The sequence below is a fragment of the Thunnus albacares genome, chromosome 9, assembly GCF_914725855.1.
Source record: "Thunnus albacares chromosome 9, fThuAlb1.1, whole genome shotgun sequence".
Taxonomy (NCBI): Eukaryota; Metazoa; Chordata; class Actinopteri; order Scombriformes; family Scombridae; genus Thunnus; species Thunnus albacares.
The window spans coordinates 1,168,149-1,191,478 of NC_058114.1; the positions used below are offsets into that span (position 1 = coordinate 1,168,149).

A 23,330-nucleotide genomic window follows, 5' to 3' on the forward strand; every position below is an offset into this window, starting at 1 on the left:
GAACAGGAGGAATGATTACAGCAAGAAACACAGGTTTCACTGTTCATTTGGGCTCCTGACTGTTGGTTTAAGACACACTTGAAAAATTGTGAACCCGTCCTTGAATCTAAATCTTGTGCTCACTCTTAAGGCCAGTTCATGCTTTCATACATTTCTGTCAGATACACTTAGCAGCTTCTCTGTCGCCCTCTGCTGGTTCAGTTTTTACAGTTCACAGACCTGCTGATGGACAGAGATAAAACCATCCACACTGAAGATATACAGACATATATTTGAATTAGCATATATGGCAGTATGTATAAGTCTTACACCAGTATTCAAAACATATAAATTACATACTGTGTGTTGTCTGCATGTTATCTTTCACATCTTTGCACTTTTTGTACCCTGTTTACAGTGAACAGAAACAGTTCCACCTGTATATAGAGACGGTATGTTGTTGTCTACTTGTTGTTTCTACATGTATGTACGTATCTACTCTTCACCCACTTGCTTGTACATAACAGTGATATGTTTAATTATCTTTGTTCGGCTTGTTGTTCTTGTGTATCTTCCTGAAGATTATTGTGTGTATTATGTGTAAGTGGAGTCACTTTCCTTGTATGCATAAACATACTTGGCCAATAAAGCTGATTCTAATATGTACATTTATATGATATATACTTCAAAACATAGCAAAACTGCCATTTGTCCAATGTACATATATATTTACAGATACCTGTTTACTTTATATTATACAAATATACATATATTCAGTAATATAAAAACTTAAAGATATAAAAATACTAAAACCATTTACAATCTAGCATTTTATGTTGAATATATGGGTATATATTCACAATATATTTAAACAACATGTAAATGCATGTATGCCTAAATAAATATTATTAGATATCTACAGAACTAATAATCTGCTACATATTAGCATGAATAGTTTTGAATTTACTTGAAAAATTATAATATATCAAGATATATATCCATATTTGTATCCCATTATCTCCTATGTATGGTCATATATCATAGTTTATGTCTATAGTTTAGCATGTTTACTCTGCTGACTAATAATGCTAAAGATTCCCATAATTACATCAACTAGCAACACAAGATGGTGATAGCCAGTGTAAAGAGTGCAATTTACACCAATGTTCATAAATTAATCTTGTTTTATGAGCCAGACATTTCGTTTTTTAATGGTTAGTACTTTTTATTTTCTATCATAATTTGATTTTCATACAGTCACGTATGTTTATAAACAAAACAAAATACACTCAGAAACACATCATCAAAAAAAAACCCAAAACAAAGACACACAGTGTCACTGATGCAAAGCACCCAAAACCAGCTGATAATATCCAACTGCTGCAATTTTATTACTGGAAACACCTGCTAGAAACCTACAGAGGCTGAGAGGAGCCACGGAGAAAAAAAATACTATTTTTTTTGCTCTTAATTTGATAATATGAGCTCTAATTTTGTAATTTGTGGTCTCGATTTAGTAATCCATACTGAAGATATTTCCCCTGTAATATCAATTATTGAGCTAAGCTGGATCCAAGGCATATTATATGTATGTATATATATATATATATATATATATATATATATATATATATATATATATATATATATATATATATATATATATATATATATATACATGTATATATGTGTGTGTGTATATATATATACACACACACACACACACAAATATTTACATCCATGTCCACAATGAAACTGAGTTTTTATGAACTGGATAACATCTATTCTACTGGATATGATAAGGGATGTCAGAGATAACAGTGTTGTGCTCAGAGTATATCTACAGTGAAGGTTAAGTTGAGAGTTATTAAATCAAGAGCACAGGTTATTAAATAAATCAAGACTCCAAATTATTAAATCAACAACACAATTTACTTATTTTTTTCTCCATGCCCTCCCGGGCTCCATACAAATCTAAAATACACACACAAAATAAAAACAAAAAACTGCAGCTATTAAAAAAAAAGTGCATCTGTAACACGGCTGCAGGTGGCGCTACCTTAAAATTGCAGCAGCTATAAATTTCTTCGCCTGACAGGTTTACATCTGCAGGTCTGAAACATTGCTGCTGTTACTTCTCTTTCCTCTGGGTGGCGCAGGTAGGCAGGTGTAAACTGCTCTGACATTGATGGAACAGCTCCCCCTAGTGGAGAATCTGCAGCCTGCTAAAAGTGAGCAAGTGAGTCTGTGAATTTATTATAAGCTGGTTTTATGAGGTGCTTTGCATCTAAAAAAAAAAAAAAAACATACCCCTGACCCCCAAATATATAATAAATATAAATAAATAAAATTTAAAACAACATTTTCAGAATCAGATTCTGTTTCTTTGCTGTTTGAAGAGTCAGTCTGAGTTTTGGAGTAAACAGCCCGCAGTATTTTTACATTAAATCATGTTACACATCTGATATAAAAATGAAACAAGTCTCTTTGACAGCAGGTTTTCTTCTTGTCTGAGTGTTGGAGTCTGTCGGGATGAAGAGGAAAATCTTCTGTTCCTCTCCGCTGCTATCTGCAGGACTGAAAAAACAAGAAAAAAGTTCAGGACAACGCCATTGAAACAGTCAGTAATGCTTTATTTTATGGGTTAAATAGAGATATTGTTCAATTGACACACTTGCCTGGACAGTTTTTTAGTCAGTGCACAGCAACATGAAAAAATTTGGAAATTTATGTATCTACAGGAATAAATTTAGACAGAGTTCAAGGACACAGTTTGATGTGTATTAATACAGTTTTCAATAATAAATGAATGCGGCACCTTTCAAGGTAAAGCCTATATTTCCTGTAATTAGTACATACTTACATAATACAAATTACAAAACTGACAACTCCCTAGGAGATTATTATGGACCCATAGATCAAAGCATTACATCGTTATAATGTAATAATAATCATATTATCAATTATTAAATTTCAACATTTTTGTTTATATTTGAATCACAGATTGGGACTTTATTTCGAATCTTGAGAAAATTCAGAATTCTGCAATAAAAAAAACTGATTAATATGTTGCACAGCTTGACTACAAGAAACACTGAACCTGAGACATTTAGTCAGATTAAACATCTTTAGCAGTAAAGTAGCAGCAGTACTAGTACAAGTAGTTGTAAAAGTACCAATTGTAGTAACAGCAGACACTAGATAGTATTCAATATCTTCATGAATACTTTTCATTTTAAGGTGGACTTTGTAATAAAACGCTTGTTTCTTGTGATCATCTCAACCTCACAAATTTTTATTACTTGTGATTACAAAATATTCTGTGGTCACAAGATAATTATTTTGTGATCTCAAAAACACAAGCTTGTTATGTTACAAAACTAAAAAAGTATGTTTACAAAAGTCCTCTGTGTACAAAGAGTCAAAACTTTCGACATGACAAGCTTTGTTTTTATGTGATCGTGAAATAATTATATTAATTATCCTCTCTGGGCTTCCATACATAAAGCGGTGATTGTCACCATGTTCAACTTACCGTCAGTCTACACTGAGCTCATGATGATCCTGATTTGCAGACATACAAGAGAACCAAAGATCAAAAACAAAGTAAAGACCACCTTCACGTTAAATAAAACATCTCTGCTGTTACACACAAGAAACAGAAAACTGCAGGTTTGGTGCTTTTCTTCATGATTTTACAGTTTTGCACAACTACCTTTAATATTTGAGAAGCATTTATATGAAACAAATCATATGTAAGGCATTAATTAAACCTCCAACTGATAAATATTTTACTTGAAAGTCAACCTCACAGTTCCTCTGTTTCTAGAAAACCAGAACAATTTACTGTAGTTCACATTTAGAGATAATAACGACATTATTTTACAATTAATTGACTACAATCAAAAACAATCACTACATTCAGAATGTCAGTTAATCAGAAGTGCTTTAAGATTACTGCTATGCAGTTATTCTACAGTAATAATTTAATATGATCCCAAATGATCCTGTTGAAAGCTCTGTCTCCAACTTAGCTTCTGAGCTAATGTTGTTTTAGCTAACGTTATAGTTTCAGACAGACAAGATGAAATGCTGCTCAGCTCCGAAACTATTCAGTGAGTCACACCGCTGCTGAGTGACATTCTCCTTCATTATGAAGAGTTTGTCACTGCACATGCTCAGTGGCGTCTGTCTCACACAGAACTACTCTCCGGAGACTGAAAACATGATGCTGTTATTAGTCTTTGGAGCCGTTTCTAAACAAACTAACGTGACCAAACTCTTCATGATGAAGGAACATGTCATGTTTTTAATAGTTTCTGGACAGCGACAGAGGTCTACAGCACAGAGGAATAATATATATCAGATACACACACAATACTTGTTAGTAGATCAGTTCATTGTTAGTTTGGATCCAAACATGAGAACATCACTAGAATTTTAATTTAATGTGGCATGAAAAATTCATATCACGATGAAACATTTAATTGTAAATAATCCTTTACCATATGGTTTATATTTAATTATGACACTGTAAATGCCTACGTAAAAGGAAAATACATATAAAAATATGTATTGCTTTTAACTTATGTTCACTGGTTGATTTGTTTAAATTTAGTAATTGTAAATCTTCCATATAACTGAAAATCCTCTTGCTGAATCTAGCCCCAAATATATTAATAAAAGTGTCCCACCTATACAATTATTATTATTTATTTAGTTATTGTATTATTATTTTTCAGGCTACTATCTGTTAACTGACAGGATGACATCAAAAGTCTTCTGTGTTCCTCCATGTTGGAGCCAGTATTGTACAGTACAGACATGTTGCTCTTTGTGATATTTTAAAAACCAATCAGCAGATCAGTCAGGGAGTCAACAGGTGTAATATGAGCAGCAGGTAAGTATGGTGGGGGGGTGTTCAGGTCTTCAGAGACTCCTGCTGCTGCAGCCAAACTGCCCAGTACCAACGAAGAAGAAAGCTGCTTTAACTTTAAACCATTACAGCACGGAGATTCTACTAGGGTCACTGAGGTTCATGCTAATTCTCTTCACAACACATTCACTGTGTGTACCATATGCTACTGTACACCAACCAGTTAACTTACCATACTGGTTAACCCAGGAAAGGCTGGAACAGGTAACAGGAAGGCTGGGTTAGCACTTTATTCCTCATCTCTAATCTGACTGTTCAAACAGTTTTTATATTCATCAACCAGCATTTCGTCCCATCAGGACACTAAATAGAAATACAAATGTAATTGTGATCATATTTAATATAATTGTGGTGGTGGTACCAGGCGTCTTTCACTGGCAGAGTGCTGTGAACGGGAGGGAATGTAGACCTGAATGAGGGAGTTCAGGCGGGACAAATGCATAACAAGTCAAAGAGGTCATGAGAATAATCTGAACCCCAAAATATGGGAACTGCAGCTTAGAACAGACCTCAACACAGTAAGGTGCTGCACATCTACGCTGTCTTGTCTCTATGACGACAGAGGGGTTGAAATGTCCGCAGTCAAGAGTAGATAGAGCTGATGATACTGAACTGGTGTCAGGATGTTGTTAGTCTAGCTTAGCATTGCAACATCAAAACAACAGCTAGGGCCTGAAAATTCCAAATCAACTCCTCTAAAGCTAACTAATTAACATCTCGTTTGTTATATTTATAATAAGCCACAGTTAAAGGTTTCACAGGGAGTTATGTGCTGGAGGAAAGCAGCTGTGGTTTACGTACTGGTCGGTCTTCGCTTGGCACGGATGGAGCTCCTTTAGCTGCTGATGTTTCTCCTGATGTACTTGGTAAACTTTTAGGTTCAGCCTGAGCGACCGGCGGCATCGGACTCACCAGAGATTTATTTTTTATCAGAGTGGACAGGACTGAAAATAACGAAGGAAGGAAGAGAATAATTATGTCATCTAATATCTAAAAATGTTTGATACTGGTGTACAAGTGCCCTGTACTGGTGTTGAACTGGTCTGTACCTTCTCTGGTGAGGTTCTCGGCGGCACTCATGGCCTTCCCGCTGAGGTCACTGACCATGTTGTCCACTGTGGCCTCATGGCGGAGGAAGATGGGACGAACCACTCGGTTGTAGATGATCTGGGAGCCGTTCCACGTCATTGGCGCCATGCACCACAACAGGAAGAGACACTGCAACCACAGAGACACTGGACATGGATTGACAGCCTGGTTCCAAATGGCTGAATCTCACCTTTGGTTTTGTAGAGCAATTTTAATATCATGGTTGCAATGATTTGGCAATGATTCTTAAGTGTTGTCTCACCTTAAAAGCGTAGTAGAACGGGAACCAGTAGAGGAAAATGTCTGAGAAGAACTCGCCCAGGCTGAAGACGCCGTACACCACCCAGTACGTCAGCCATTTTGTGTCGTCTTCTTTGTTCGCGCTTTCGATGGCTTTGATTCTGCAGATACGAGTAGAAACAACTTGTCAGAGACTGTGATTATGATCAGATGGCGGTCCAGAAAGACCCAGGATACACGCAAATCTTTCGCTCAGCTTGAGATCTTTTAAACTGACAAAATAAATCCATGCTGACCCCTTTCCATTGACTCTAAAATTTGCTTATGTGGAGGTTGAGGTGGTGGATGGACTGGAGTTCATGTCTCGTCACAGACCTGTAGTTAATATTCGCCTTTTTAATAACTATAACACCATCTTTAACCATACTGTAGTTACCATGAGCAGATATTGTAGAAAGCAAGAATTTTAAAAACATTGTTATTGGACTGTCATTAATCATAATCTGCAGTTTTGCAGAATCGTCCCATTGTCTGGTGATAGGGTTGGTAGTTGAGTCTTGATATCAGGGAAACTCATGAAGCTGTGAAACCAGGTTGAACTGAATCTGAAGCTCTCTGATTGGGTGTTTCTTACAGCAATGCTCTCTTGGACTTGTAGTTGACTTCTCTCTTGCAGCTTAGTTTTTCCTCAATGGAGCAGAATGTTTTCATCTCAGTGTTTGTTGTTGATGTTGAGTTTCATGTCCATCACAGTGTTGGATGTGCATGTCTCTGTGAATGAAAGAAACCCAAGAAGCAGAATCAAAATAAGAAATACTCACGAATAATACGCTGGGTAGACAAAACCGATCAGGTTGCAGAGGAGGGCGGCACCATATCCATACACCAGGTAGAGTCCTGTCAGTGAGACGGCACCTGGAGGACAGAGGACACACAGGAGACAGACTTCATGTCCACACTGATGCAGATACATTTAAAAACACAGTTTATTTCAACAACAGAGGTCTTCCACCTTCTGTTCTCCAGCTGGTCCACAATGCAGCTACACATGTGCTGACAAAAACTAGAAAAAGAGATCATATTTCTCCCATCTTAGCTTCGCTTTAAAATCCCTCTCCTCACCTACAAAGCTCTTAATGGTCAGACACCATCATACCTTAAAGACCTCATGGTACCCTATTACCCAACTAGAACACTGCACTCCCAGTATGCAGCTTACTGGTAGTTCCTACAGTCTTTAAAAGTAGAATGGGAGGCAGAGCCTTCAGCTATCAGGCGCCTCTCCTGTGGAACCATCTTCCAGATTCAGTCCAGGGTGCAGACAACCTCTCTATGTTTAAGAGTAGGCTTAAAACTTTCCTTTTTGATAAAGCTTATAGTTAGGGCCGACCAGGCTCGCCTTGGATCAGCCCTTAGTTATGCTGCTATAGGCCTAGACTGCTGGGGGACTTCCCATGATGCACTGAGGTCCTCTCTCCTCCGCCTCCTCTCCATATGTATGCATTCATGTACCATTAATGCATGTTACTAACTTGGCTTCTTTCCCAGAGTTTTGTGCTTTCACATGCATGTTGTTATTATGCATCTCTGTGTCTCCCTCCTTCTTTCTCTCTCAACCCAACCGGTCAAGGCAGATGGTGTCCACCTAGAGTCCGGTTCTGCTTGAGGTTTCTTCCTTTTAAAGGGGAGTTTTTCCTTGCTGCTCCTCATGGAGGATTGTTGGGTCTCTGTCGATTAAAGAGTTCGGTCTAGACCTGCTCTATGTGAGAAGTGTCCTGAGATAACTTCTGTAGTGATTAGGTGCTATATAAATAAAATTGACTTGATTAATTGTCATTTATCCTGGACATCAAAAGGCAACTAGAATCTTTAGATGTTAATGCATCTATTTCTTGTGAGATGGAGAAGCAGGTATTATTAAACTGACATAATTACACTCTAGAGTTGCTGAAGACAGTATTGAATTTAGTCAGAGAGATGAAGTTCAGTTTGGAGTTCTGGGTTACACAAACCACCAGACAGATCTGTGTTAAAAAGAAGGAACTGGTGGAGAGTTACAAGCTTCAATGAACTTCACATCAGAAATCTTCACTGTATATTGTAAGATAACACCAAGTCCAGCATACAACTTCTTCAATGGGTTAGAAGTTAAAAGATGATGTAAAATATTCCACACTGCGGGGGTCATCGTGACAGCAAATCTGGATGTTAAATGTTATAAATATAAGCTTCACATCAACTTTTAAATGGCTGTGTGGACACACTTCCATAAATGGCTGTGTGGACACACTTCCATTGAAAGCACATTTGAAGGATCTTTTAATATCCAGTATGAACAGGAGGAATGATTACAGCAAGGAAAACCTCTTTCACTGCTCATATGGACACGTGACTGCTGGTTTAACACACAGTGGAAACACTATAAACCATCCTTTAGGGTGAGCACAGAGAAACTTTGAAAATGAATTGCACATACATCATTCTGCACAGAGAATAGAACAATAAGAAAACTATGTTTTGAGTGGAGGTGGAAGTGTTTACTTAGGATGGATATGGTTCTAACAGCCTCAGGTCAAAGTGAGAAATGGCTGCCTCACATTTAAAGACAGTTAGGATTCTCCTGCTAACTCTGCAGATATTAAAACTGTATCTGACAGTTTCACTGAGCACAGCAGACAGACAGGAAGTGGTGTAAAAACTGTCCTACCTCTGATCAGCTTATGAGGCGGTTCACACATGGAGGCCGGTCTGCTCTGCTGTCTGTCTCTGAGGATAATCTGCTTTAACTTTATTGCAGGAGAGTGCGGAGAGTGGGGGACACTGTGCACCAGGCACTAGTGACATCATGTCCTGCCTCCCTGTGTGTGTGTGTGTGTGTGTGTGTGTGTGTTTGTGCGTGTGTGTGTGTGTGCTACTGATCCACTGTATGACCATCAGTGTGGTATGAATAGACTGCTGTTTCTGCTCAGCTAAGCACATCCTCATGTAACCAACTGATTCTACATAAGTGCTGGAAGCTTATCAATAGTTATTGTTTATCATACATTAAGGGTTTGATTCAGAGCGCTCCAATGCAACAATGACCCCTTAAAACTTCAACTGCCCGTCACTACAACCTCACTGCGACACACTGTCCCCACAAAATCATGAGCAGCCGAAATCCACAGTGTGTCCACACAGTCATTTAAAAGTCTGTGTGAAGCTTCTATTCAGCTTCATCAGTCTGAGTTAGTCATATCAAGTGGATATCTGACACATTTACAGTCTTTTTAGCATCAAATTCCCTCTTTGTGTTTCCTCGGACAGTGTTTCCCTGTTGAGCTGCAGGTGGAAGTATAGTAACAAAAAGAGGAACTTTGGCACTAAAAAGACTGTAACGTTGAAAGATATCTACTTGATTTGACTCATTTGGACGCTGAAGCTTCATATTAGCTTCAGACTGTGGATTTTGTCCTCCATCACTTCCATTGTAAGGTCATTATGAAGGGATCTTCTAATGGTCAGTATGAACAGGAGGAATGATTACAGCAAGAAACACAGCTTTAATGTTCATTTGGGCTCCTGACTGTTGGTTTAAGACACACTTGAAAAATTGTGAACCCGTCCTTTAAAAGCTAAATTAAATACCTTCATATGATAAAAAAAAAACCAAACATTAAAACTACAAAAAGAAACATCTGGCTGTTATTTAGTAAACGTGCATTGATGGATTGTTACGGAAAGAAACAATCAGGTGATGGTGATAACACCTGTATCACATGATCGAAGTTCCATACTTCATGTGATAAATGCAAAAATCTCCACGACACATGAGCAGCTCCGCTGAGGAGGACCATAAGATGTGGTTGAACGCTTTGGAAAAACAAAGTAAGTGGAACTCACGTTAATAAACCAAACTAAAGGTGAGAAAGAAAAAAGTACGGCAGCACAGAACTGCCATGCTTAGTAAAAAAATATGCTTTTACATTTCTCATTATAATAATAAAATATCTAGTTTAAACAAGAAATATATATATTTTATATATATTTCAAGTATGACAAGAAGAAACAAATACACAAACACATTGAGACTCAGAGTGACAATATCCTTCAGTGTCAATAATCAATATCCAGAGCGTCCGCAGGCTGATAACAAGAGCGTTAGAGGAGTTTATTATGTGTTTGGACAAAAAAAAGTGAGACTTGATCCATTCATTCAAACGTTCACATGCAGAAGCACTGCTGTTTTATCAGATACAGATACAGTCTAATATTTCCAACTCCTGTCATTATAACTAGTGTTTGTTCTAATTATAACAAGAAAATGTACTAATCATTGACATAATCATCTCATTATAACAAGGTGGTCTTTTTTTGTTATAATGACAAAATGTATCTCATTATAACAAGAAAACCTTTTTTCTTAAACATGATACATTTCCGTTATATTAATAAAAATGTACATCAGTGCCCCCTGACAAAAGTAAAACTAAATTCAACTTCCACCTTCCACATCACTTACAATACATGCATGCACCTTTTCCTGTGGTATGCAGTTTAAATTCCCGGTGGGAAAGATGGTAAACATGAAAACTCCCACATAGAGAGGGAATAAATACATTATGCCAGCTGTAAATAGTATTAAAAAAATGGTTTTATATAATTAAAATCTTAGTCTTGCATTAATAATTAATTACGTAGGTTTTATAAAGTAGTTGTTGCTAACACGTTAGCAAACTACTTTCACATCCAGCAGACATAGAGCAACATGATCATCTCATAGTGTCAATAAAGACTTGTGGGGTTCCTCAGGGTTCTGTTCTTGATCCTTTATAGTTTCAATTTAGTTAGAGGTGCTTTAAATGATGTATTTGTCCACTTGTTTTCATTAAAACAAGCTTTGAAGTCAACATCTGACATATTATCAGTTTATAACATAGTTGTGGCTAACGCAGAGCAACATGGGTCGTGTTTGAATGTAAGTCCAATATTTATTCTCCTTTTAGCTCTGGTTTGGTCTCCCCCACTCCTGAGAAACATATCTGGCTCTTTAGCTGCTCGATGTTCCACTTTCTTCACCAGCTAGTCACTAACTGTGTGTGTCTGCTGACGAGCAGGTAGAGTACAGTGGGTTTGAACCAGACAGGAAATGTGCTTCAAAAGCAAAACTAGCAGCTAAAAAAAGACTAAAAAGCTCCGTAGAGCAGCAGGGTTTGTCATTGCAAACACCCTTCACGTTACACAGAGTTATTTGATCCATTGTTTATATAAAAATCAAACTTTAAACAGAGAATGAACTCCAACATGAATGTGACCCAGAAAACATTCTCAGGTTCATGTTTACAGGCTTCACAATCTGACAACAGCTGCAACCCTGTCGCTGCCATTTGGCTTCATGTTTAGCGGAGGATTAACTGAATCCTCTTCAGATTTCCATTGACATGCAACAGGTAAACACAAACCTACTGAACATTAACGGAACAACAGCAGAACCATCCAGAACATGTTTATCAGGATCCGATTACAGAGAACAACAACAACAAACCTCACGTACCCACTGCGATGATCTTCTTCTTGATCCCTGTTTTTTCCTCCAACTTCCCCAGAACGTCTGTCACCACATTTTTCTCATTCAGAAACTTTTCGGCTCGGTCTTTGATGGAGTAGAGGATGTCCAGCAGGCCCATGGTCCTCAATCAGGTCCTCAAATAACAGACGAGACAGAGAGAGATGACCTGTGTGAGAGAGAAAACACAGCAGAGTGTAATCCCCCAACAGAGACAATCTGCTTTAATGAGGGGGCGGGAGAGGGTGGGGGGGGGGAAGAGGAAGAGGAAAGAGAGAAGGAGAATGAAAAGAAAGGAGGAAGAAGTAGTGAAAGAGGGGTCCTGCTGGTCCTGAATATTAGCAGCTACAGTACTGCTGTTTCTCAGCCGGCATTAACTACCTTCTAATGCTAGCTTAGCATGAGATGCTAAATGGCCACTGACCCAATCACACAATGGAGTCTGACCTCCCAAGGAAAACAACACAACAGGTTGTAATATCAGTCAACCTATAGTCAGTTAGTTTGAGTGACAGCTGCCATCTGGTGGTTGTAGTAACTGTGAGGTGGAGCAGTGATGTAGTTCAGATGACGTATATACATGTGGACAGATTTTCTCACTCAGAGGAGGAGGGTGGATGGAGGCTTTAACCCAACAGTGGACTTTGCCACAGGAGAGCACTGTTCATTTCTTGTTTCCAATCGCGAATCGGGACATCTCTTTAAAAAGCATAACTACGTGGTTATTATTGTCGCCATGACAACAAAGGTGGCCTAACTTTAAGGATGTAGTAACTTTAACCCACCACATGTTTCTCTAACCTTAACAAAGTGATCATCTTTCCCTAAACCTAACCAGACCTGAACCACAGCGTTGTCACATCATAAAACATTGTTATTGTTTAACAGTGATGTGTGACAGTTTTATAAAACACAGACAGATGATGATGTCCTGCCGATTACTACTGATAGGGGCGCCAGATTAGAAAACGCTCCTATGTGTCGTTCTGCAGTGACATAATCAAACCACATATCTGGAGTTTCATTTGGAGGACCGGTTGCAATGATGGCAGCAGGCTGTTCTGACCATCACAAGAAACAACATGGAGTTCAGAGTCTTGCCCAAGTTGGTGGACATGTGGACAAGAGGAGCAGGGAATTGAACCGCCAACCTTGTGACTCTACTTGAGCCACAGCTGCCCCTAGCATTAGCATAAGCCTCAGACAGCTGCTGGACAACAACTCAGGAATTTTTACAACTTTCTGTTGAAGTGTCCATCAATAGTGAGCAGAGCGAGGCGCGCTGCGACTTATTTCTTCCCTGGATGCTCTTTTTACAGCAAAGGTACCTTCAACTATCTCATTACACAGTCAGAGGCACCACCCGGTGGTGTAACCAGGTACTGCAGCAAAACTACAGAACATTTTCTGACATCTATTGTCCTTATATCTTTTGCTAAATCATGTTGCATTTATTAGTGGAACACTTTTTTTTTTTGCTTTCGTTTGTTTGTTTCTTTTCCATTTTATCCATTTTATCAGCCTGTTGGTTTTTATCCTCTTCTGTTACATCTGTTTTATTGCTTTGATCTGGATTATGTGCTGTTAAAATGAATCAATAACCCATTAATCATTGACATCCCTACTCAGTATGTTGTTGTGTCTATCCATTTTCATATTGTGGCTGTAATGAACACTGCAGTCAGTGGGGGGTGCTGTATAATTGGTGTTTTTCTTGTTGAACCTGCAGATTTGATGAGATCTGACAGCGACAGAGCCACACCTCGCCTCTCTGTGATGACAGGACGACATCCTACGGCTATAGGAATGAGCCTCGGAGGAGGAATGCGTCCTGCAGGCCGACACACGCCTCCCTGCAGTCCTGACATCAAATAACAAACCTGCAACACACTCTCACTGCAGTCTGACAACAGAGCTCTGCTGAGGGGAGATGAGAGGATACCGAGGCATCAAGTACACTTTGTTCATCTTTTGCTACATCTTTTGGGTGAGTTTATCTGTTTCAGTGTGAGGATGAAATTTGTCATTTCACAGGTTCAGTAGTGAGCTTGCTTTCAGAGATACAAACTCTTAAACTTGTTGCACAACAGAGGTGGAAGAAGTACTCAGATCCTTTACTGCAGTAAAAGTACCAATAAGGCAATGTAAAAATACTCCATTACAAGTAAAAGTCCTGCATGAAAAAAATCCTATTGCGGTAAAAGTACATAAGTATTATGAGCTTGATGTAGTTAAAGTATTGCAGTAAAAGTACATAAGTATTATGAGCTTGATGTAGTTAAAGTATTGCAGTAAAAGTACATAAGTATTATGAGCTTGATGTAGTTAAAGTATTGCAGTAAAAGTACATAAGTATTATGAGCTTGATGTAGTTAAAGTATTGCAGTAAAAGTAGTGGTTTGGTCCCTCTGACTGATATATTATTATATATGACATCATTAGATTATTAATAGTGAAGCATCAGTGTTAGAGCAGCATGTTACTGTTGTAGCTGCTGGAGGTGGAGCTAGTTTACACTACTTTATATACAGTTAGCTAGTTTAGTCCGGTGGTTCCCAACCTAGGGGTCGGGCCCCTCCAAAGGGTCAGCAGATAAATCTGAGGGGTGGTGAGATGATTAATGGGAGAGGAAAGAAGAAAAAACAAAGTTCTGATACACAAATCTGTTTTCAGTTTTTGGACTTTTTCTCTCATCTCTGATTTTTGCTGAAATATTGGATCATTTGAACATTTATTGAAATGAAAGCATGTGAGAAGTTTAGAGGGAAAAAATCACTATTTGGTGGAGCTGTTAACAACTCATAGACATGTGAAATGTGACCCCGACTACACACTGCTTTTTGTAAGACGTCAAAAGCCAAAAAGGTTGGAAACCACTGGTTTCATCTTTAACAATGTGTTGTATTTTAAAAGCTTGTTATATTATCCATTGTGTCAAATCTTCATCTGAAAAGTAACTAAAGCTGTCAAATAAATGTAGTGGAGTAGAAAGTACAATATTTCCCTCTGAAATGTAGAAAGTAGCATCACATGGAAATACTCAAGTAAAGTACAAGTACCTCAAACTGTACTTGAGTAAATGTTCTTCCCGCCACTTTTGCACATCTTTTTACCACACATGATCTCAACACCACACTTGCACTAACTGGTTTATAAGAACAGGAAAATGAAACTATGTGATGCTCTGAGTCACAAATTAGTCATAAGACATTAGTTAGAGTCAGTTTAATTTCTCATCATTTTAAAATGTGCACAAGAGACAAACTGACAGAGAATTCTCAGATTCTCAACAAACTTTACTTTTTACTTTTTTATCATTAATGATGACATTATAGATTCAAAGTCAGAGGATCAAAGTTATCATAATTCATCCTGAGGGGAACATGAATATGTGAAACTAATTTCACATCAATCCATCTAATAGCTGTTGAGATATTTCAATAAAGAACTAAAAAGTCAACCTGCTGCTGGCACTAAGGGAGAAGTATCCTCCAAAGAACATGGATATCTGTTAGCAATCCATCTGAGATATTTCACTCTGAACTAGAACTGTAACGATTTGTTAATCAACAGAAAATTAATCTGCAACTATTTTGATAATCGAAAATCATTTCAGTCATTCCAAATATTGGCTGCAGCTTCTTACATGTGAAGATTTGAAGCTTTTCTGTGTCATACATGATATTAAACTGAATTTCTTTGGAGTTTAGACAAAACAAGAGATCTAAAAAACGTCACTGTGGGACCTTAGAAATCATAACAGGCATTTTTCACTATTTTCGGACATTTTATAGACAAAAACGATTAGTTGATTAATCGAGAATATAATCTGCAGATTAATCTATAATGAAATGAATCATTAGTTGCAGTCCTGCTCTGAACCACAAATGTAAACCTCATGGTGGCGCTAGAGGAAAAGAACTCTTCCTGGAGAAGGTTCGGTAAAGTGATGGTTTAATTACTTTCTAACTAATTAGAAACAGTTGACTTCTTACAGTCTGTAAACTTCAATTACAAATGAATATTTACTTGTTACCAAATGGATCTTTGTCAGTGAAACAGTATGAAACAGTAAGAATCTTAGTTATTAACTAGATTTTGAGAGTACATATTCAGTGTTCTTGTGAATAAGTGTGAAAAACAAAGCTCAGCTCAAGCTCTACTTTCTGGCTTGTTGTCAAACAGTGATTTAAAGGTCAAGAGTGAAACTGTCAAGATCAAGTATTTAATCTTCTCACCTGTACCTGCAGAAACTCGTCCACACCGACGCACGCATGGTACTGATGTCAGTCTGAACACCCGCTTACCCAGAGACAGAAGAAGAAGGTTATCAGTTTCATCTCAGTGTGTCCGGTTCAGAGGACTGGAAGCAGTCTGTGTTAAAAGATAAAATATCCACCTTTCAGCTGATTTACATGTTACAGAAATTAGACAGAGAAGAAGAGGATTCCCCCAAAATATCAGTGTTGACTTTAAGGAAAGAATTAAGATTAAACAGCTTTTTAAAAAATGATGGCATGTGATATCTGTTATCAGAAAAGATAAATCACAAGTGTTTGTGGTAGTGGCTGCACACTAAGCACTACTACATAACTCAGGTCATGAAAAGATAGAGCAGGATCAGTGCTTAAATATGTAAAAACAAGAGTTTGTGTATTCATTACTGATGACACACAGGTGTGTTGAACAGGCTGGACGTCACACAGTAGAGATGTGAAGTGGGACGCCGCTGGTTTTTCCTCTTTCTGTTTTTACATTTAAATTATTTCTTTAATTGAACTTCTCGATGTTACTGAACACAGAAACTCTCCTGATGATGTGACGATGCTACAGGTTTATATTCTGACACCAGTTTACATTATTCACACTTCCTTTCTGACAAATCATGTTTTGTTCTTGAGAATACTACAATACCCATGAGCCTCAGCTGCTGTTGCTATGGAGAAGAAGCCACGGGTACAAATCAGAGCGTAATTGATTTTTAATCTGCAGATTGTAAAATCAGTTTTCTCAACATCGTAATCTTTAACTTCTGCCCGCCGTTAGTGGCATACATTTTAAGCTCTGTGGTTGGCTGTGTCTTGCAATTGAAATTTACCTTGGGAGTCGTAGTTAACCTCAACTCTGAAATCTTCATGTTCACAGTTTTGAAGTTTCGACTTTTTACTAAAGTACCAGATATTATCCAACACAGATGTTCATGTTTTGTTCTGATGATTCAACCAGTTTCATGTTGATCCTGTTGAAGAGAGAACTGAGAATCACAACGTTGTCTATGAGAAACATGAACGGGACTTTTGCTTCCAGAACCAGAGACATCTGAAATATCATCATTATCATTAAATCTGTATCCAAAAAGGCCCTGATGCACTCACAGAACAATAAATAATAAAAAAAAGACACCAAATAGAAATTCTAAATGTAAACTAGATGAAAAATAGAAATAACTTATTAGATATGGATGCCATCTGTACTTTAGGAGGGTCAGGTTCTCTTAATAAAACATCATCTGTTTCTCTGTGACTCTGCAGGTTGTGAGCGCCGTCCTCACAGCGGTCGGCGTCTACGCCAAGATCGCCAAGGAGAGAGGTGAGGTGAAAAATAACGAACTCTGTGTAACAGCACTTTTTACACTGCAGGAACCCAACAGCATGTAAGCTAAATTTTAACAGCTCCCTGTTTAAAGGTGTACAACATCTAAAACCTGAAAAACTCGAAAGTTTGACATCTTTAGACGTCCAGACCTGGAATATATCAAAACAACCAAACTTCCCAACACATGCAACTCATGTCACATCTGCTGGTCCAATCACAATCAACAGCACTGAAAATACCAGGAATTTGTGTTTAGTAACACTATGTTACATTACGTTACGTTACAATATGTCTTCTATGTTATGTTACGGTGCGTTACGGTAAATAACAGTATGCTGTGTTATGGTACAGTATGTTGTGATAAATTACTGTGTGATACATTAGAGCAGGGTAGATTATGGTATTTTTGGGGAAATTATGGTATGCTTCTTTACATTATGGTACATTATGTATGCCACATTAGATTACATTGTCTTACGTTGATTTTTGTAAAGCTATACTGCATTGCTGTAAATGACACTGTAGTACATTAGATTATGAAATGTTACAGTAAATTACAATACGCTAAATTAAGTTTTGATATTTTACAGTAAATTACTCTATTCTTCAGGTGTTGTACTACGTCACATTAGGGCAGGTTATATGGGAAGTATGTACTGTAAATGACGGTTATTGTACGTGAGATTATGGTATGTTGTGCCAAATTACAGTATGGTATGTTATACATATAAATTTATGCATATAAATTACTGTATGTTACGTTAACATAAGTTACCATAAGTTACAGTATGCTATGTGACATTGCAAAATGTTATCGTATGTTATGGTTAGTTACGGTAAGATATGTGACATTATAAAATGTTATGGTGAATTACTGTATGCTATGCTACATTACAAAATGTTCCTGTATGTTACGCTAAGTTAAGTTCCTGCAGAGGAAAGGAAAAGGAATATTTTTTTCATTTTGGCTTTACAAGACACTGACTACATTGCATACAGGGCTATAAATGTGTGTGTGTGTGTGTGTGTGTGTGTGTGTGTGTGTGTGTGTGTGTGTACATGTTTTTCTATCCTTATTGGGACCATTAGTCCTCATGGGGATCAAAGCCTGGTCCTAGTGTGGCAAAATGTCATTTCTGAGGTCCTGGTTAAGGTTAGGGTTAGGCATGAATTGGTTATGATTAGGGTTAGGGTTTGGCTGTACAAAATGAATGGAGTCAATGCAGTGTCCTAACAAGGATAGCTGCGCAAACTTGTGTGTGTGTGTGTGTGTGTGTGTGTGTGTGTGTGTGTGTGTGTGTGCGCGTGTTAACATAAACAATGCTCTGATAACATTCCTGACAGTCAAAGATGAATACCTGAAGTTTATCAGACATGTTTCAACAATTCCTTGTCATTTATGATGACTTTAACTGTGTGTGTGTGTGTGTGTGTGTGTGTGTGTGTGTGTGTGTGTGTGTGTGTGTGTGCGCACATGTGCATGTGTGTGTGTGTGTGTGTGTGTGTGCAGATGTGGTCGACACCCTGACAGTAGATCCGGCTCTGCTGCTGATCGTTGTCGGCTCTGTGATGTTTCTGATCACCTTCCTCGGATGCTGCGGGGCGTTGCGTAACACCACCTGCCTGCTGAAGACGGTATGACATCACTGATCAGCTTATATCTATTAAAATCTGTCAGATTCAGTCTATTATGGTGCAGTTTGATCGATGTAGTATTCATTCATATTAATATTAAAATCATTTCTGAGCACAGGTTGCTCTGCATATTCGTGTTGCTGAGGTCCTACTCTTCTCACTCAGTCAAATATTTTAAGTTCAGTGTGACATTTACCAAAGATATCATCATATGTGCATCGTGAAAAAACGTCCATTCATCTGCTTAGAAATCATATAAAAAAGATGTTTCAGAACCTGCCTGAGAATCGTCACATTTTAAAGTTTTCTTCAGTATCAAAGTAATCCAGTGATAGTTGTCTGTATATCCTGATAATGTATAACTGATAATAGATAAGTTAGATAAGTTACCCACTCAATCCATGGTTATACTTCCTATTTAGATCCTCCAAAGCATTATGGGAACTGTAGTTCTAAAACTGAGAGCTTGATTATCCCCTAAATCAAAGTCAGACAAGAAACAAAAAATAATAACAATAAAAATAATAATCATAAAAATGATAATGACAAAATCCATTTTCACGTTGCACTATCAGTATTTTTATGACATCAGTAGTTGTGTTTCCATCAACCCTTTTTATGCACTTTTTCAAATTTGCACAAAAACATGAGTGGAAACACTGGAAATTTGAAAAGAGTTAAAAACTGCAAAAAAGTTTTTCCGGTTGAATGAGGTGGAGAAAGTTGACGTCTGGATAAAAGTACAGTCAGACTTTTAAAATCCCTGTTTTGTGTTAACCAGCTGTTTGTTTCTGCAGTTTCTGGGGATCCTGGCAGTCGTCCTCCTCCTGCAGATCGCAGCTGGAGTTGTAGGATATCTCTTCACTGACATGGTGACATCACACTGCTCTGATGCTACAGAAAATACTCATTTACTCATCATAATGTTTGTTCTTTCCAATACTTTAATATTATGGCTGAAATGAACACTGCACTGCTGTTGTCACTATTCAGGTGATGGAGAGGACGGAGAGGCTGATGATGAAGGCCATCATCCGCTACAGGGAGGACCAGGACTTGGAGAACGCTATTGACTTCATCCAGAAGAAGGTGAAGAAGAATTGATTCGGAGTCCATGTTTTACACTTCAGTCTGTTAGTAGTGAACTATTTTAGTGACTCTGCTGTTGTTGTGTTTGTAGTTCCAGTGCTGCGGAGTTGAGAGCTATAAGGACTGGTCCCATAACGTCTACTTTGAGTGTTCGGACACCAACCCCAGTCTGGAGGCCTGCGGAGTTCCCTTCTCCTGCTGCGTTCACCTACAGAACCAGGTCAGAACCACAATCTGTAACAGGAGTCTACAACAGGTTACAGAGGGCAACGTTTAGACACCAGGAGTTTGGGTTCGGGTCAGTTCCTGGAACCAAAAATTCCTAATTTAGGTTTTGAGGTTTCATGTGATTGTTGTGAAGTTGTAATTCGAGTCAAAGTTATAATTCTTGCTCCCACATAGAGCTGTAACTAACGATTATTTGCTTGATTAATCAGTTAGTCTTTTTCTCGGTTAAATCCTGGTGAAAAAAAAATGGTGAAACATGTTGATCAGTGTTTCCCAAAGATGGCGTCCTCTAATGTCTTGTTTGGTTCACAACCCAAAGATATTCAGTTTACTCTCATAGAGGACTAAGGAAACCAGAAAATATTAATTTGGTATTATATTCATTTGAGAGGCTGGAACCAGAGAATTTTGACATCTCTTTCATAAAAAATGACTAAAAGAAATTTATTGATTATCACCATAGTTGGTGATGAATTTTCTGTCGATCGACTAATCGAATAATCGACTAACCATTGCAACACCTCTACCTCTGACAACTAATTCTGACAATTATATCACTATTTTCAATGTGGTATTCAAAACTCAAATAAGGAACACAGTTGGCATCGGGGTTGTTGCTTGATGGCTGACATGCTGTGTCAGGTACTGGGAGTATCAGTTAAACTGGTTTTACTCCAGAAATGTAACAACATCGGTCTTGGTTTAGTTGTTGGTTATAATTTCAACAATTTAAAAATTAATAAATACATTGATCTACTTCATTAGTGGTGCTGTTTTCACAGAGTGATACAAAAACAACAACTGGGTATCGTCTGCATACGTACAGATATTAACTCCATGCTCCTTTATATGTGGTGCTGTTAGTGCCCCCCAGAGGCTGCGATGTTCATATGAACAAACTACTTCTCACTTCTGGCACTACAGGAGATGAGGTACAATGAGTGAAACAAAAACTGTGATTGCAGATTACAGTTTTCCTTTGCTTGTATCATTATGAAATGATTTATTGCACTTTTGGCAACTGATCAGAGATAGTAAGAAATCTTAAAATCACACTTGGGCTCAGGTGTCTGCTGGGCATTTATGACAATTCTTTTAATTAAAACTAAATAATTGATAGATTTGTTGATTGATATGAAGAAAACAATTCTGGATAAACTCAAGTCGAGTCAAGTCCATTTTATTTATATAGTTCCAAATCACAACACGTTTCATACACAAAGGTGAGGCGTTAAAACATAAAAAAAAATAAATGACAAATTAAAAGAATAGAAATCTTTTTAAAGGACTTTTTAAGTTTAAGTTAAGAAGAAAGATAATATAACTTTAATTGGATTTAAGTAAAAGTACGTCCACATGTACGTCCACACATATTTGAGATATTTGCACAAAACAGGAAGTTAAATCCTGGTGTTTCTGTTGCTTCGTGACTTTGAAAAAACTCTCAGAGTTGTGTTGTTTTTAGGAAATCTGCCTATTATTTATTACCATTCCTCTAGTACCTGCTTGTGGCACTAGAGAAAAGGTCACAGATTAGTACAGTAATAGTTCTTAAAAATGTAATTGAAATTGTTGAGATATCCATATTTACATGATAAAACTGGAGAGAAGGTTTCATTATTTTTGGGGATTTTTATGAAAACTGTTCCGAGGAGATGGACTGGACAGGTGGGGAAAGACTCAAAGGATCTTTCCTTAAACACCTCTTGGGTATATGTTCATATGTGTTTGTACTGCAGACGGTACTGAACACCATGTGTGGTTATGGGATGCAGCAGCTGAAGGACAGTTCGGCTGGTCATGACGTCTTCACTGTCGGCTGCCTGGAGAAAATTGTCTCATGGGCCAAAAACAACCTGCTGCTGGTGGCCGGTCTGACTGCCGGCCTGCTGCTGCTGGAGGTAACAGCAGCTCACATTCAGCTTTCATCTCATTTGTCTTGTTTTCTCTTTGTCTTTTATTGTTTTTACTACAACTAAAAAGTTATTTTAATGTCTTTTTTCCTGTCTTGTGTGTCAAATTTCTGCAGAATATTTTTCTTTTATATGCTGTTTATTTTTCTCTTGTTTCGTTTGTGTTTCTGCATGTCCATCTTTCAGGTTGAATTTAATCTGTCTTTTTGTTTTTTGGTGAATATTTGTTCATTTATGACAGAATAAAACCAAATCAATGACAGGAGGAAAAACACCAGCATCAGTTTCTAATCTGTCTGTTTTCTCCGACAGATCTGCATGATCTGCCTGGCTGCCGCTCAGATCTCCTGGATTAAGAAAGTCCAACAACAAAAGAAAGAAAATGTGTCTAGAAGCAAGTCGGAGAGGAAAGACAGCTACTGGTATCCTGCTTTTGCTGACTTCGACGACGAATAAAATGAGAATGCTTCTGAAAGATCTGAAGCTGATCATGGAAAAGTCTCTAATTAGGGATATCCGTTGACTTCGTGCCAGTGAAAAAGAGCTGAATGTTGATAAAATGGAGCAAGCCTCGCTCTGTTTACACTGTGAATTTATAGTTTTGATATTTAAGTCGTGTAACCGGTTTAATGTCTTGCTCCAGGATGCAGTTGAACTACCTCATGTTATGCAGCCAAACATTGTTCAAATATCCAGAACTTAATTTTTAATGATAGTGGAGATCCCAAAGTTTAAAATCAGACTGCATCTTGTATAAAATGACACAAAAGACAGTAGCAGCTCAGTAAAGTCCAACTGAAATTAAATGTTATGTTTACTGTCTGCTATTTTATATATTTTGTTTTCATGACAGTCAAGTCAGAATGCTTTTAGTTGTTATATTTTTATTGATGGAGAACATCTTTTTATAACCATATTGGCAAAAAGCAGTAATGTCAGCGTTTTATCATAAGTCAAATTTCCAACCAGATGTAGCCCAAATTTTAACCACTTTAATCACTACTGTTGTGTGAATATTAGCAGATAAACAGGTGCCGTTAAACTGTTGCAGAAGAAGAGGACGCAATGAGATGACGTCATT

At 37.7% G+C, this 23,330-nt stretch overlaps 2 protein-coding genes across 6 annotated transcripts; one reads left to right on the forward strand and one right to left on the reverse strand.

The window, feature by feature from the left end:
• Positions 1-880: 880 nt before the first annotated feature.
• On the reverse strand, positions 881-18,817 carry reep6 (receptor accessory protein 6). 5 transcript variants are annotated; one of them, XM_044362248.1, is made up of 10 exons: positions 16,888-18,817; positions 16,028-16,163; positions 11,778-11,958; positions 7,066-7,159; positions 6,267-6,405; positions 5,965-6,133; positions 5,717-5,859; positions 5,088-5,110; positions 3,515-3,543; positions 881-2,556 (listed from the first exon to the last, which is right to left on the reverse strand). In XM_044362248.1, exons 3-8 carry the CDS (start codon positions 11,908-11,910, stop codon positions 5,096-5,098), a joined length of 693 nt encoding a protein of 230 aa, XP_044218183.1. In that variant the 5' UTR covers positions 11,911-11,958; positions 16,028-16,163; positions 16,888-18,817; the 3' UTR covers positions 881-2,556; positions 3,515-3,543; positions 5,088-5,095. The 5 variants fall into 5 exon arrangements, with proteins under 5 accessions (XP_044218183.1, XP_044218184.1, XP_044218182.1 ...); XM_044362247.1 differs by lacking the exon at positions 5,088-5,110 and having other exon boundaries at positions 884-2,556; positions 16,097-16,163; XM_044362246.1 differs by lacking the exon at positions 5,088-5,110 and having other exon boundaries at positions 884-2,556.
• On the forward strand, positions 12,671-23,062 carry zgc:113223 (uncharacterized protein LOC541424 homolog). Its single transcript, XM_044362243.1, has 8 exons — positions 12,671-13,776; positions 17,321-17,378; positions 18,895-19,019; positions 19,817-19,891; positions 20,013-20,108; positions 20,200-20,328; positions 22,076-22,237; positions 22,562-23,062. The coding sequence occupies exons 1-8, from the start codon at positions 13,720-13,722 to the stop codon at positions 22,703-22,705; spliced, it is 846 nt and encodes a 281-aa protein (XP_044218178.1). The 5' UTR covers positions 12,671-13,719; the 3' UTR covers positions 22,706-23,062.
• Positions 23,063-23,330: the final 268 nt, after the last annotated feature.